Here is a 14016-nt window from a genome sequence, read left to right on the forward strand (position 1 = left end):
GAGGACAAAGCATCTCGTGCGCGAGCGGAGCTCAACAAGAAATGAAACAGAACACAACAAACGCCTTGGTGGAGACGCCAGTTCGTACGCCTTCATGTATTTGGTCGCCCTATCTTGCGGCGCCGAACGACAACGCCGGTAGAAGAGATGCTGACGTGGCGACGAAGAAACGCTGCCTTGTGGTTCGGCCTTTGCGATGACTGCCCCTGAACACGTGCTGAAACGCACTTAATTGTCGTTTTATCTGGGTCCATTTCTTAAAGCGGTTTTTTTTTTAGTTTTGTATCGTTTTATGAGGACCTGACTGTAGTCAGGACCCGGCAGAACTTCCGACATGCTATGGCAACAGCTGCTGCGCCGTATATTTGCGAATGAAGTTTATTTTTCGCTTCTCAAAACAATCGTAGCTGCAGGCTGCCCAGAACAGACATTAATCTTTAGCTAGCTGTCGTAACGATGACAGCTTATCCTGTACAAAAGTATAGCTAAGACTTGAAAGTTATTGCTATCTGCTAGTTTCGAAAAATGCCCCCTCGAGAAGATTTGAAATGCCTTCTTTATTTCATTCTGCAATTACCTTTACTGAACAAGATTGCATCCAAAGCCAAAATAGCATAACTTACTGCTAAATACGTTTACCATCTGATTTCATATTTCGCCAAGAAGTTTCAGTGCCTCTCCAGGAATGTTTCAGTGCTGTAGATTAGCTAAAAGACCGGCATGATTCGACCAAGCCACCACAGCCTTTCGTCGCAATGACAACACCGCTGGGCCGCACTCTCTGTGACTACATTTAAAACCAGCGCCTGCAACAGCTGCATGATTACCAGCGCCGCGGTTAGCCGCGCCACGAACAGCGCGCTCAATGACGCGTCCATACCTGACAGGCAGCCAGATGATCATGCGAGATGCAGAGCGCCGCCTCACGAAGATAGAGAGAACGTTTAAAAAATTGTTTTCGTCCGCTTTCCGTCGTCTGGCGCCACCCAAATGGTACTCTCCCCCACAGACGCATAGCAGGCGCGAAGGCTAGCAGACGGGGGAGAGTACGAAAGGAGGACAGGAGAGGGTTTTGGACGGTCAGATCGGCCCTACTCGGCAGGCATTATAAAAATAGAGGAGGCGTTGGCTCGTTACTATTACCAACCATGTATGAAGAGCAGGACTAACGAAAAAAAAAATAAACACCGCCTTGCCCCGGGTGAGGATCGAACTCACGACCTTCAGATTATGAGACTGACGCGCTGCCTACTGCGCTACCGAGGCTTTTTTTTTTTCTTTATTGCCGGAAAACAATACATGCGCAGTCATAAAAAGTCGCTAGCCAGACTTTGGCTAAGGCGACGGATTAAAACATTTTCATTTCGATCAATTTGTCCATAACTGCCACCCAGTCCGGTGGCTGAGGTTGACTGCGGAGAACATCTCTCAGAGAAACTACACTTTCTATAAAGTTTTCCCTGACTGGTTTCACATTTGCGTCTGCGTGCCTAGCCGCCATCCTAGTTTTCCAGATGTTGTGGAGGCCCAGTAGCATAAACATATCGTATGGCACTTCGCCACTTTCTATAGGCAGGAACCGGATGCCATATGGAGTAACAGGTAGCTCTTTTTTTAAAGTTCTTTGCAAGATATCCCAGTGGAAAACCGGGTCCCAGCAGTCGATAAAGACATGTTCGATGGTCTCGGGTTTTTTGCACAGTGTGCAGTCGACGTTCCATGGTACGAAAATGCCTTTATCGTTTAGCCATGTTTTCACCGGGAGGGTACCCGAGTGTAATTTAAAGAAAAAGGATTTGACGTTCGGTCTTACCGGCATCTTCTTAACTCGATTTAGCACATCTTTGCCTGGGCCTCCGCAGTAAAAGGATCGGTATAAGGGTACAGGTATAAAGATATCTAACAAATCCTTGTACAATTTTTTCCTGGGTACAGCAGCCAGATATTCAGTCGAAAAATGAGAGCTCAAAATGTGAAAGGCAGCCACAACTTCACGTAAAAACCCAGTTACAGCACGATTCGTGGCTGGGAAACTGGACACAACAAATTCCGGTAACACATTTCCTAAGCGCACCTGCAACATTGTGCGCAACAAAGGATCGGTTTGATCACGTAGAAACAAAAATCTTGAGACAACTTGTTTCAGAAACAAGTTGGAAAGTCCAAGGCCACCTCTTTTGACCGGTAGGAACAAATTAGCTCGACTAGTTCGCTCCCAATTCGAGCTCCAAATAAAAACAGCAAACACTCTATGCAGCTTCTGCACGTTTGCTCTGGTGATGAGCAAAAACTGCAAAAAATACCAAATTCTGGCTATCAAAAATACATTGCACACACTTGCACGCGCGAAAACAGAAAGGTCACGTCCTTTCCATCCATCCGCTTTTTTCCTTGCACTCTGCGTTACCTCACCCCACAACTCTGTACTGTTCTTATAGTGCTCTAAGGGTACCCCCAAATACTTCGCAGGGGAGGTCGTCCATTGCATGTTAGCAAACACTGCGGGTGTGCTCTCCCAATCACCGTGCCAAAATCCAATGCACTTATCCCAGTTAACTTCGCACCCAGTCTTTTTGCAATAGGCCCGCGCAACTTTGACAACTTCTTTAACGCTTTCTTGGTCCGCGCAAAAAACAGCAATATCATCAGCGTAAGCAAGCACTTTTACTTGCACCGACTGAAGAGTGAAACCACAGATCCCATCATTGTGTAACAGCGATAACAGAAAAGGCTCAAGATAGATCGCAAAGAGCAGAGGCGAGAGCGGGCAGCCCTGCCTGACCGAGGAACAGACAGGCACAGGTTCAGTAAGCTGTTTGTTCACTATAATACGCGTAACACAGTTTTCGTACGCCATCTGTACACCTTGTAATATTACAGAGCCGACGTTGGCATATTCTAGAACGGCGAAAAGAATTTCGTGTGACACGCGATCGAAGGCCTTCGCCAAGTCAAGCTGCATCATGGCAACTCGTCCCACGAACGCATCGCAACATTCAAGTACAGTTCTAGCAATGTGCACATTCGTTCCAATGGTGCGACCTTTAATACCGCACGTTTGGTGCGGCCCTACAAGGTCCTTTATAACCTTTTGCAGTCTATTGGCAAGAATCTTCATAAACACTTTATAGTCGACGTTGGTCAGGCTTATCGGCCGATAAGCCCCAACGGACAGCAGTTTAGCCTGGTCTTCACTCTTGGGCACTAAAACCACGTGTGCTGTTTTAAATGACGGCGGCATTTTCTTTGTTTCATACATTTCAGTGAAGACGCAGTGCAGAGCATAAGTGAGTTCGGCTTTGAAACTCTTATAAAAATCACTGCCTAGGCCGTCAGGACCAGGAGATTTTCCGGTACTCAGTTCTTCGATCGCTCTTCCCACTTCGCTTACGCTGAATGGTACCTCCAGCCCTTGTTTTATTTCATCTCCAAGCTTTGGCATACGAGACAAGAACGTTTCTGTAAAGCCCTCTTCTTCAAGCTGACGGCGCCCAAACAATTCCCTATACTGTTCAACAAAAGCTAACTGAATCATCTTGCTATCATTCGTTACCTCGTTTCTGTACCTAATTTGTTTTATTTCATTTTGAGTCGCATACTTCTTTTCGTCACTCAGCGAGCGTTTAGTAGGCACTTGGTCAAGCCAGAGACGTTCAGCACGCGCCCTTATCACGGCAGCTGCATACTTGTTTTTTTCGATAATCTCAAGTTTACTTTTTGTTTCTCTTATCTCTTTCTTATATCTTCCCGGCTGGGAACTTTCCAGGCTTACGAGCAAGTCAAGTTGGCAATGTAGTTCTTTTTCTTTAACACGTTTATCATGGCAAATAACGCTTGCTCTTTCAATCGCGTTCATTTTCACTTGCTGTTTGAAATCTTCCAATCTAATTACCCAGTTCCCAGGCTCTGCTGATAGCAATGCTTTAATACATTCATTAACTTTACTACCAAAACGTTCATCCTCGAGTAACTGTGCATTAAACTTCCAAAGATCCCACGAGAAACGAGATTTCTTTTCTTTTTTTCCCAGGGTAAACGCAACTAAGCTGTGGTCGGTAAAAGACATGTTTTTCACCTCGTAGCTGTTGCACAAAGGAACAAGATCAAGGGACACATACGCTCTGTCCAATCTCGCGTGACTTTCGCCCTGAAAGTGAGTAAAATTTGATGCTATCGACAGAACTTCAGCAACATCATCTAAACCATTTTCGTGTACAAGCGAATTCAACAATTCCGCACTTTTGTCGCGGACAAGTCTTTTTGTAGTTCTGTCCTCTGCTTTACATACGCAGTTAAAGTCACCCAACAGCACAATTAACCGCTCACAGCATACGTATTGTTCAAGACGCTCAAAAAATCCCTCGCGCTCGTTCTCTTTGTTAGGGGCATACACACATATGATCCTCCACAGTAAATTGCAATAAAGAAAATCAACTACAAGCAAACGGCCAGTTTGACACACAGTTAAATTCTGTTCGAAAATACCCATGGAATTCCTAATAAAGACAGCACAACCCCCCGATGTGCCAGACGAATGGCACACACAAATATTGTAACGTGTCGTAAAAGGCTGCACCATACGGTCCGTCTGTTCCTGTCCTTCGACTTTGGTCTCCTGGACGGCTATTATGTCGAGGTCATTATCGAGGAACAACCGGCTTAGTTGGTACTGACGTTTTTTAGAAGCCAGTCCCCTGACATTAATTGTTGCAATGCGCAACGCTCCAACAGGTGTCGAAGCCATCTAGTTTAAGTACAGGAGCCGTATGGTGCGTACCTGAGGACACAAAGCGACGGCGGAGGGCGACTTGCCTAGTCCATGGTGCTCGATGGGTACAGTGCCGGTATTCCAACGTCTCTTGCACCTCTGCCTCATGCGTACGGACTGGAGACCCAGCCCATGCAGTCCGTCACCAAAAAAGGCCATCTCGCGTCCACAGAAGCCACACACAACGCACTCACTCAACTAAGGCGGCGGCTTAGCCGCCGCTCGTTGATCGGCCGGTATATTCGGCCGCGGTTTCAGCGTCGCTCGCCTCACACCAACAGTCTTCGGGGGTGGCTCGTCGCCCTCGCTCGCCTTAGGCTCTCCGTTCGCACTGTGCTCGTGCGGTCGCTTTCCTCCCTGGTTGCTGGTTGACGCATCCGTCACTTCCATGCTTTCAGCATGTTGGGGAACGACGGGAACTGACGCCCCACTCCCCGAGAGGACTTCGCTCTTTGACGTCTTAACATCTGCAGGCGGCGCTTCCTGTTGCTGCAGCTTACTGCTGAGCGTCTCCGCGGTTGCGGATGTTCCAGGAGTCGACACAGCCGGGGATTTTTCCTTCTCCGCTCCGTCGCCTGCCTCTGCTGCAGCGTCTTCCGCGTCAGCCTCGTCCATGACAAGCTCGGACGAGATGTCATTGTTGACTGGGACGGCAGCGCTCGCGTACGTGCGTACACAGCTGCTATCCTCATGTCCGTAACGGCGACAGGCGCCGCACCTTGGAACTTTGCACTCACGGCGAATGTGCCCAGTACCGTGGCAGCGCAGACAGAGCGGAGCTCTGCCCGGTACAACCACGAGAGCCAGCTCACCGCCAACCCTGACTTCGTGAGGGAGGTCTTCCAGTTTCACGCCAGGATTCATTTTCAATGAAACCAAGCGCGTCGTCGACCCCTTGCTGGCGACACCCTGGACGCGCCACCGTTCCTTGGTGACTTCGCTCACCTTGCCGTACGGGGCGAAGGCTACCCTCACGTCTTCGTCGGGCACGTTGTGCAGCAGCCAGTGTAGCTTGACGCGGACGTCTTGGTTTGCCGGGTCAATAACTAGACAGCGGCGGTCCTTCACTTTTACTTCCCGGGCAGCAAGAATTTTCTTCACCGCATCAGCACTGGTGAAAGTAATAGCCCACACATGGCTCATGCGATACGCCCCCAAGGCGATAACCTCGGGGAGCAGCATCAGCTGAGCCAGCGCATCCCTGAAATCTTCGACCCGATAGGGGCGGGCCCGCACATCAGCGTGCAAAAACACTGTGTTTAACACAACATTTCCTGTAGGAAGGGTAGGCAGAATCACCTGATAGTCATCTTCCGAGGCAAAAATCCTGTTTCCGCGGCCAGACATGGCCGCTGTAGCCGCTCCAACGGAGCCCGTCATCGCACGTCCGTCACGCTCGGTGGCCGGAAGCCGAATTCCTCCTGCGCTACCGAGGCGGATGAAGTTTTCTCTCGAACGGCCCAAGCCGAGGGTGGAAACCTGCTCAGTAATGGCGAATATACGCAATGCTCGTTACTATTACCAACCATGGATGAAGAGCAGGACTAAAGAAAAAAAAAAGAAACACCGCCTTGCCCCGGGTGAGGATCGAACTCACGACCTTCAGATTATGAGACTGACGCGCTGCCTACTGCGCTACCGAGGCGGATGAAGTTTTCTCTCGAACGGCCCAAGCCGAGGGTGGAAACCTGCTCAGTAATGGCGAATATACGCAATGCTCGTTACTATTACCAACCATGGATGAAGAGCAGGACTAAAGAAAAAAAAAAGAAACACCGCCCTGCCCCGGGTGAGGATCGAACTCACGACCTTCAGATTATGAGACTGACGCGCTGCCTACTGCGCTACCGAGGGTTTTTTTTTTTCTTCAACATGGTATTTATTACAGTGATGTAATGTTCTATGTACATGAACTATATACAAGCCATTATGAAAACAGTGTTAAACAATACATATTGAAAAGACCATGCACTAGAAAAGGGGCAATGCAGAGCACATCACTAATAGTGAGTGTCACTCCGGTTCGTACTCAGTCTGGGCATACACGTCTCTTAGATGAACAACCATTCGACTGAAGTGATCCTTTGTAGACAAAACAGGTTCACAGTGTCTGTCCATCATGCGGGTTTTCTAGAGGCCGTGCAGTCCAATCAGAAAGAACATGTCCAGGGGTTCATCAACAAATGTCAGCGCAGTGAGATAGCGAACAGAATGTGGAGTCAGATTAATTCTTTTTTTAAATGTGCGTTGCAGGATATCCCAGAAGAGTACTGCATCTTTGCAACTGATGAAACAATGCTCAATTGTTTCTGGTTCATCACAAAGGCGGCAATTAACGGTAGACACAAAAATGCCCTTTTTCTCTAACCATGTTCTAACGGGCAACGTACCGGTGTGTAACTTAAAGAAAAAGGTCTTTGTACACGGCGAGACTGGCATCTTACGTACTCTTTTGAGTAAGTCATGCCCCGGTAAACCAAAATACAGAGAGCGGTACATGGGCGGAGGGAAGAGCATACTAATCAAATCCTTATACAACTTTTTCCTCGACACTAAAAAAAGGAACTCAGGAAAAAAACGAACAAGTAGGAAACGGACAGCCAAATACACCTCTTGCATTATGCCCCACAAACACGGACGGTCACAAACATTGGAAGACACAATGAGGTTGGGTAAAACATGAACTAAATTTGTTTGCAGGAATGAACGTACTATTGGGTGTGTAGTGTCACGGAAAAACATGAAACGTGACACTATCTGTCGGACATGCAGGTGAACTAGACCAAGGCCGCCAGCGCTTACAGGCCGAAAAAGGTTATCACGCCTCATGGATTCAAAAGACGAATCCCACACAAAAGTAGCGAAAACCCTGTTCTATCCTCCTATTGATTAAAACAACCTTTTTTGAACCCTCAGTTCATGTTTGGGTTCACGGTTCCTGTCCTGCAAAGAAAACTTGGCTCAGGAAGCACCAGATATTTACATATACAGCCATATCATGGATATTGCCTTTGATTTTCATGTGCCTACGCTGAACGCAGTGTCATGATTGCCAACTGCGCTACCGAGGCGGATGAATTCTTCTCTCGAACGGCCCAAGCCGAGGATGGAAGCCTGCTCAATAATGGCGAATACACGCAATGCTCGTTACTATTACCATTCATGCTTGAAGAGCAGGACTAAAGAAAAAAACATCGCCTTGCCCCGGGTGAGGATCGAACTCACGACGTTCAGCTTATGAGACTGACGCGCTGCCTACTGCGCTACCGAGACTTTTTTTTATTACCGGCTTGGCAAAAACAAACAGAACACAATAAAAGAACTTCACGTTGCTAAAAGCACTAGTTCTTTTGTCTAGTGCACGATGATTAAAAGAGCCAATGAAGCCAGCTGCTCCAAGACAGGCAACAATTCAGGGGAACCATTCTGGGCTCGGAAGACATTACGTAAATACTTCACAGCTTCTAAAAAGTACAGGCGAGCAGGGCGTACAATAATGTGTTCGTGCCTTACATCCATTCGTGTTTTCCAAATGCTGTGCATACATATCAGCATTAGCATGTCCCAAGGCACGCCCCCAGGTTCGGCGCACGGCAAGAAGCGAATCCCGAATGGCGTTATCGGCAGTTCCTTTTTCAAAGTTCGCTGAAGGATGTCCCACAAGAACACTGTGTCATGGCAATCAAGGAATATGTGTTCTATGGTTTCCGGTTTCTTACAGATAAGGCAGTTAACATTCCAAGGCACAAACAGCCCTTTGATTTTAAGCCATGGCTTCACTGGTAGCGTGCCGGTATGAAGCTGAAAAAAAAACGTCTTGGCTGCAGCTCGGAGAGGCATTCTTTGACCCTTTTTAAAACACCGCGCTCAGGACCCAAATTATACACACCACGATACACAGGTACCGACAAAGACACTTGGACGAGATGCTTATACAGCTTCTTCCGTGTAACTTGTGGGGTTTTAGTAGGGGAGATAAATACGTTCTCCCCGCTTAACCGCGGCTGACACAGTTCAAACATTTTGACCAACTTATTGCGGTTCCAGTTACCCTGCAGAACTCCGCAGCTTCTTCGGCAACTACACGCACACTGTCTTGGTCGGCACAAAACACAGCGATGTCACCTGCGTAGACTAAGGCCTTAACTTCGGCATCAAAAAAGGTGTACCCTCGAATATTTGGTCTCGTAAGGAGCCTTAAGCAGAATGGCTCCAGATAAAGTGCAAATAGGAAGGGCGAGAATGGACAGCCCTGTTGGGCAGAGGACAGCACTGGTATGCTTTCATTCAAACCCCTGTTTATAACCAATTTTGCAGCGCACTCTTTATAAACCATTTTCACACTGTCAGTGATGACAGATCCGACCTCTACATGCTCTAAAAGTGCGAACAGGATGTCATGTCCAACCCTATCGAAAGCCTTGTGCAGATCTAATTGCAACATATCCACGCGGTCTTGCATTGCGTCACAGCATTCCAGGACACTCCTTGCTGTGTGAATATTCGTAAAAATTGTCCTGCCTTTTATGCCACATGTCTGGTGTGGACCTACTAATGATGTAGTGACGTTTTGTAGTCGTCTTGCTAGCACCTTCATGTAGATTTTATAGTCAACATTTGTTAGGCTTATAGGGCGGTAGTTTTCGACGCAGAGTAACCTAACCGGGTCCTCTGTTTTTGGAATTAGTATTATATGAGACAGCCTCAAAGATGGAGGGCTCCTGTTGTGGTCATAGCATTCAGCTATCACGCGCTCAAGACAAGCAGCCATTTCGGTCTTAAAGAACTTGTATATGGCGGCCCCAAGACCATCCGGCCCAGGCGACTTACTGGGACTTAATTCTTTCAATTCAATTCACCTTTCAATTCAATTCACCTTTATTTTCAACATTTTTACAATGTTGACGGTCTCCCAGGCAAAAAGCTGTAGTAACAGCTTGACGAGGCCTGGAAGCCGGCGACAGACAGCAGTGACAGCAGAGACAGCAGTGACTATGCATGATCTTATCTTCTATTGCTATTTCAATTTCTGCCACAGTTATAGGTCTCTCAAGCACCTGCTTTACGTCGTCATCCACGACAGGCATGAGTGGTAGAAAGTTGGTTGTGAAACTGTCGATGCCATTGAATTTCTGGCTAAGCAAGGATTTGTAATACTCCGGGAATGCAAGCTCCACTAATGCCCTTTCAGTGGTTACTTCATTGCGATAACAAATTTTGTCTATCTCGTTTTTCACCGCGTACCTCTTTTCATCGCTCAGCGCTCGTTTCGTGGGTGTTTCCCCTTGCCAGAGCTTCTCGGCACGCGCTCTTATCATCGCGCCGCGGTACCTTTCCTCGTCTAACACTTCGTTTACTTTTTGTTTCTTTTATTTCGTTTGTAAACAGTCCCGGCTTAATGCTTTCTGTACTAAGCATGTAATCTAGCTAGCTATGAAGCTCTTTTTCGTGCTGTCTTTCTTTGTTCCTGAGTGCGGACGCTCTACCTATCGCAGTGACTTTAAGGTCGCACTTAAATTGTTCCCACTCCTGTAAAAATTTTCATATGTGCTCAGCAACACGTTCGTGAGGTGTTCCTTGGTTTTAGCTACACATGTTTCATCTTGAAGTAATTTGTCATTGAATTTCCATAAGCCCCAGTTGAATTTTGCGGCTTTTTCATTCCTGCCAATGGTGACCATAACCAAAGAATGGTAGTAAAGCTTACGTGTTGCGTCTGGTAACTACAACAAATTGGCGCCAACTCAACCGGAAAGTATATGCGATCAAGTCTTGAGTGACAACCACCTTGAAAGAGCGTGTACTTTGCTTGGTCCCCAGGTGTCAGTACAATGCTAATGTCTTCTAGCTCATTTTTATTAACCATTTGTAAGAGCAATTCAGCACTTATGTCCCTAACGACTCGATTCGCTCTTCTGTCCTCCGGTCTGCAGACACAATTAAAGTCTCCAAGCAATAAAACACGCCTTTCGCAAACTATGCATGATTCAACAAATTTAAAGAAAGATTCGCGTTTATTACATCTCTTCGGTGCGTAGACACATACAGCTCTCCATGGCATTCCAGAAAAAACAAAATCACAGACAACAAATCGTCCCGTTTCACACGTCGTCACGGATTCAACAACAGCAATAGCACTGCGGATTAAATTATACAACCCCCCGACTTCTGCACAGCCTGACAAACGCATACATTATACCTATTGCGGAAAACTTCGACCATGCGCTCAGTTTGTTCTTCACTTTCGATTTTTGTTTCTTGGACAGCCAACAGATCGATATCATTTTCTAACAAAAGACTACTCAGCTGTTGTTGCCTTCTGCGCGCTGAAAGGCCTCGCACATTCAGCGTCGCCACGCGTAGTCTACTTTCGGGGTTGACCGCCATCTAAAAGCATGTAGAAATCGCCCAGCATGGTGCTCACGTGTCTATTACAATAAGTCATGGTGTCAGTCCGTCGCAAAAGCAGGAAGGTGATTCAGACACTGACCGGGACACCACTGCTGCGTTCGAAGCAGCGCCCCCGCTAAAGCGGAGGCGTTGCTGACGTAGTCCTGCGGTCTGGAGTCACATTAGGCTTCGGTTTCAAGGAGGACCGACGAACTGGAAGGGTCTTTGCAGGAGGTTCGTCGTTTCCCGTCCCATCTTCGTTGGTCTTTTCGTCGGTATCCTCATGTGCCCGCTTTGCAGGCGTGCTGGAAGCCAGGGCCATCTCGGCGTCTTCGTTTTCGCGTACAGTGGCATCCTTCGAGTTTGAAGGTTCGCTTGCCGTCGAATCGTTTTCATTCTTCTCCGCGGATGTCGATGCAGGGGCTTCAGGCGTAGTGTTCCGCCCGCAGGTTTTTCCGTTAAGCTTTCCCCCGCCTTGTTCTCACGGGGCGTATCTTTTGCAGTGTTTTCTTCACTGCCTTCTAGGGTGGCTTCTGCGGCGTCTAGTTCATCCATCAGGTGTTCTGCCGCCTCATCCTTCCGGACCGGGCGTGTAACGCTCGCGTACGTTCGCACGCACTGGCTCTCATCGTGGCCGTATCGACGACACAGTCCGCAACGCCGCACACGGCATTCTCGGCGTATGCGACCGGTTCCATGGCACCGAAGACACAAAGGCGCTCTGCCAGGGACTTGCACAAGTGCGACGTCCTCAGCGATACGCAGCTGATGTGGCAAATCCTCGATAGTGACGCCCACCTTGAGTTTTAGCGTGACCGTCCGCGTTGTGGAAGACTTGTCGACGCAGCCTTGCGCCTTCCACTTGTCTCTGGCTACATCAATAACTTTTCCAAATGGCGCCAACGCGTTCCGCACGTCATCGTCGTGCACACCGTACAGCAGCCAAAACAGCTTCAGCCGGACGGACTGGTTGCTGGGGTCAATAGGGGATATTCAAAATTCCGCAAGTGTGCTTTCCCGCATAACAATGTTGCCCCAAACAAGATGCCTGACCATGCGTTTCCAGCTGAAGCAAAGCAAGAAAGACTGGTTGGTTGTTTGATTCTTCCAGAATACGTTTCTTACATTCTATCCACACCTTTAGCGCTTGTCCTGTAGCCCACGTAGTTCCTTTATAGCGAAGTCGGCCATCTTGTTTGGGGCAACATAGTTATGTGAGAAAGCGCACTTGCGAAATTTTGAATATCCCCTATTACCACACAACGGTGCTCCTTGACGTTGAATGCGTCGGCCTGCAGTATCTTCTGCTTCCCTTCTTCATCCTTGAATGTTACTGCCCAAAGGTGATTCATGCGATACGCCCCTTCCGGCAGCAGTGATAATCGCGCAAGAGCGTCACGAAAATGTTCCACGTGGTACGGCCTGCCATCGATGTCGCCATGCAAAAAAACAGTATTCAAAACAGTCGAACCTGTGGGCAGATGCGGCAGAACCAGCTGGTAATCCTCGTTCGGCTTTTCCGTACTCCTGATACCGCGGCTCGGCTGAGCCGCTGAAACCGCTCCTTGGGAGCCCATGATGCGCAAGTGCCTCACGCTCGGTGGCCGGAAGTCGAATCCTCTGCGCTACCAAGGCGGATGAGTTCTTCTCTCGAACGGCCCAAGCCGAGGGTAGAAGCCTGCTCAGTAATGGCGAATATACGCAATCGTTGGTTTATTGGGGTTTAACGTCCCGAAGAACTCAGGCTATGAGGGACGCCGTAGTGAAGGGCTCCAGAAATTTCAACCACCTGGGGTTCTTTAACGTGCACTGACACCGCACAGCACACGGGCCTCTAGAATTTCACCTTCATCGAAATTCGGCCGCCGCGGCCGGGATCGAACCCGCGTCTTTCGGGTCAGCAGCCGAGCGCCATAACCACTGAGCCACCGCGGCGGGGCGAATATACGCAATGCTCGTTACTATTACCAACCATGGATGAAGAGCAGGGCTAAAGAAAAAAGCAACACCGCCTTGCCCCGGGTGAGGATCGAACTCAGGACCTTCAGATTATGAGACTGACGCGCTGCCTACTGCGCTACCGAGGCTTTTTTTTCTTTATTGCCGATTTTTACACGCAACCCAATGCGGCTGATACAAGGGTGATTAAAAACTTTTCAATACAGCCAAGTCATCTAGTACAGAGAGCCAGTCAGGCTGTTCAGCTTGTGCTCGGTATACTTCTCTCAGGCACACGAAACTTGCAATGAAGTTTTCTCGCACAAAACGCACGTTTACATCAGCATGCCGCACCTGCATTCTGGTTTTCCACAAGCTGTGGAGGCTGAGCAGCATGAGTAAGTCATAGGTTACTCCTGTTTCATTTTGAATTGGCAAAAATGTAATACCGTAGGGGTCCAGGGGTAGATCTTTCTTGATAGTACTTTGGAGGACGTCCCAGTGAAAGATGGGGTCCCAACACTCCAGGAATACGTGTTCTATTGTCTCGGGCTTCTTGCATAGGATACTGTTAGTTGTACAGGGGACAAAAATCCCCTTTTCGTTCAGCCATGTTTTAACAGGGAGCGTATTTGAATGTAATTGGTAGAAAAACGTTTTCATAGATGGATTAACTGGCATGCTTTTAACTCGTTTTAAAACATCCTGCCCTGGACTCCCACGGTGCAGGCTTCGGTAAAGAGGAATTGGCATCATTGCAACCACTAATTCCTTGTACAGCTTTTTATTTGAAACTTTACACAAGTAGTCAAGAGAAAACCGCACTTGGAGAAGCTTGAACGAGAGTACAACCTCTCTCATGTACCCCACGACGGAACCACGCATATTCTCACTCGAAGACACCACAATTTCAGGAAGCA

At 48.1% G+C, this 14016-nt stretch overlaps 2 protein-coding genes, 5 non-coding genes and 1 pseudogene across 7 annotated transcripts; all 8 read right to left on the reverse strand.

The window, feature by feature from the left end:
* Window positions 1-1193: 1193 nt before the first annotated feature.
* On the reverse strand, window positions 1194-1266 carry TRNAM-CAU (transfer RNA methionine (anticodon CAU)). The gene has a single exon. It is a non-coding gene; the product is annotated as a tRNA-Met (tRNA).
* Window positions 1267-1316: 50 nt separating this feature from the next.
* On the reverse strand, window positions 1317-2552 carry LOC149351419 (uncharacterized). The gene has a single exon (XM_089577019.1). The coding sequence runs from the start codon at window positions 2486-2488 to the stop codon at window positions 1349-1351; it is 1140 nt and encodes a 379-aa protein (XP_089433145.1). The 5' UTR covers window positions 2489-2552; the 3' UTR covers window positions 1317-1348.
* A 1958-nt stretch (window positions 2553-4510) lies between these two features.
* Window positions 4511-6148, reverse strand: LOC149351420 (uncharacterized). Its single transcript, XM_089577020.1, has one exon. It carries the CDS (start codon window positions 6146-6148, stop codon window positions 4967-4969), a length of 1182 nt encoding a protein of 393 aa, XP_089433146.1. The 3' UTR covers window positions 4511-4966.
* A 192-nt stretch (window positions 6149-6340) lies between these two features.
* Window positions 6341-6413, reverse strand: TRNAM-CAU (transfer RNA methionine (anticodon CAU)). The gene has a single exon. It is a non-coding gene; the product is annotated as a tRNA-Met (tRNA).
* A 136-nt stretch (window positions 6414-6549) lies between these two features.
* Window positions 6550-6622, reverse strand: TRNAM-CAU (transfer RNA methionine (anticodon CAU)). The gene has a single exon. It is a non-coding gene; the product is annotated as a tRNA-Met (tRNA).
* A 1346-nt stretch (window positions 6623-7968) lies between these two features.
* Window positions 7969-8041, reverse strand: TRNAM-CAU (transfer RNA methionine (anticodon CAU)). The gene has a single exon. It is a non-coding gene; the product is annotated as a tRNA-Met (tRNA).
* A 3253-nt stretch (window positions 8042-11294) lies between these two features.
* On the reverse strand, window positions 11295-12735 carry LOC149351424 (uncharacterized; annotated as a pseudogene).
* Window positions 12736-13172: 437 nt separating this feature from the next.
* TRNAM-CAU (transfer RNA methionine (anticodon CAU)) lies at window positions 13173-13245 on the reverse strand. The gene has a single exon. It is a non-coding gene; the product is annotated as a tRNA-Met (tRNA).
* Window positions 13246-14016: the final 771 nt, after the last annotated feature.

This window comes from Amblyomma mixtum, chromosome 3 (genome assembly GCF_055824585.1).
Source record: "Amblyomma mixtum isolate Tamu chromosome 3, ASM5582458v1, whole genome shotgun sequence".
In the NCBI taxonomy this organism is placed as follows: Eukaryota; Metazoa; Arthropoda; class Arachnida; order Ixodida; family Ixodidae; genus Amblyomma; species Amblyomma mixtum.

What these genes read in the sequence shown, in the direction of transcription:
- LOC149351419 (XM_089577019.1), bottom strand. Translation starts at nt 2,488, where the DNA reads ATGCAATGGACGACCTCCCCTGCGAAGTATTTGGGGGTACCCTTAGAG.
- LOC149351420 (XM_089577020.1), bottom strand. Translation starts at nt 6,148, where the DNA reads ATGACGGGCTCCGTTGGAGCGGCTACAGCGGCCATGTCTGGCCGCGGA.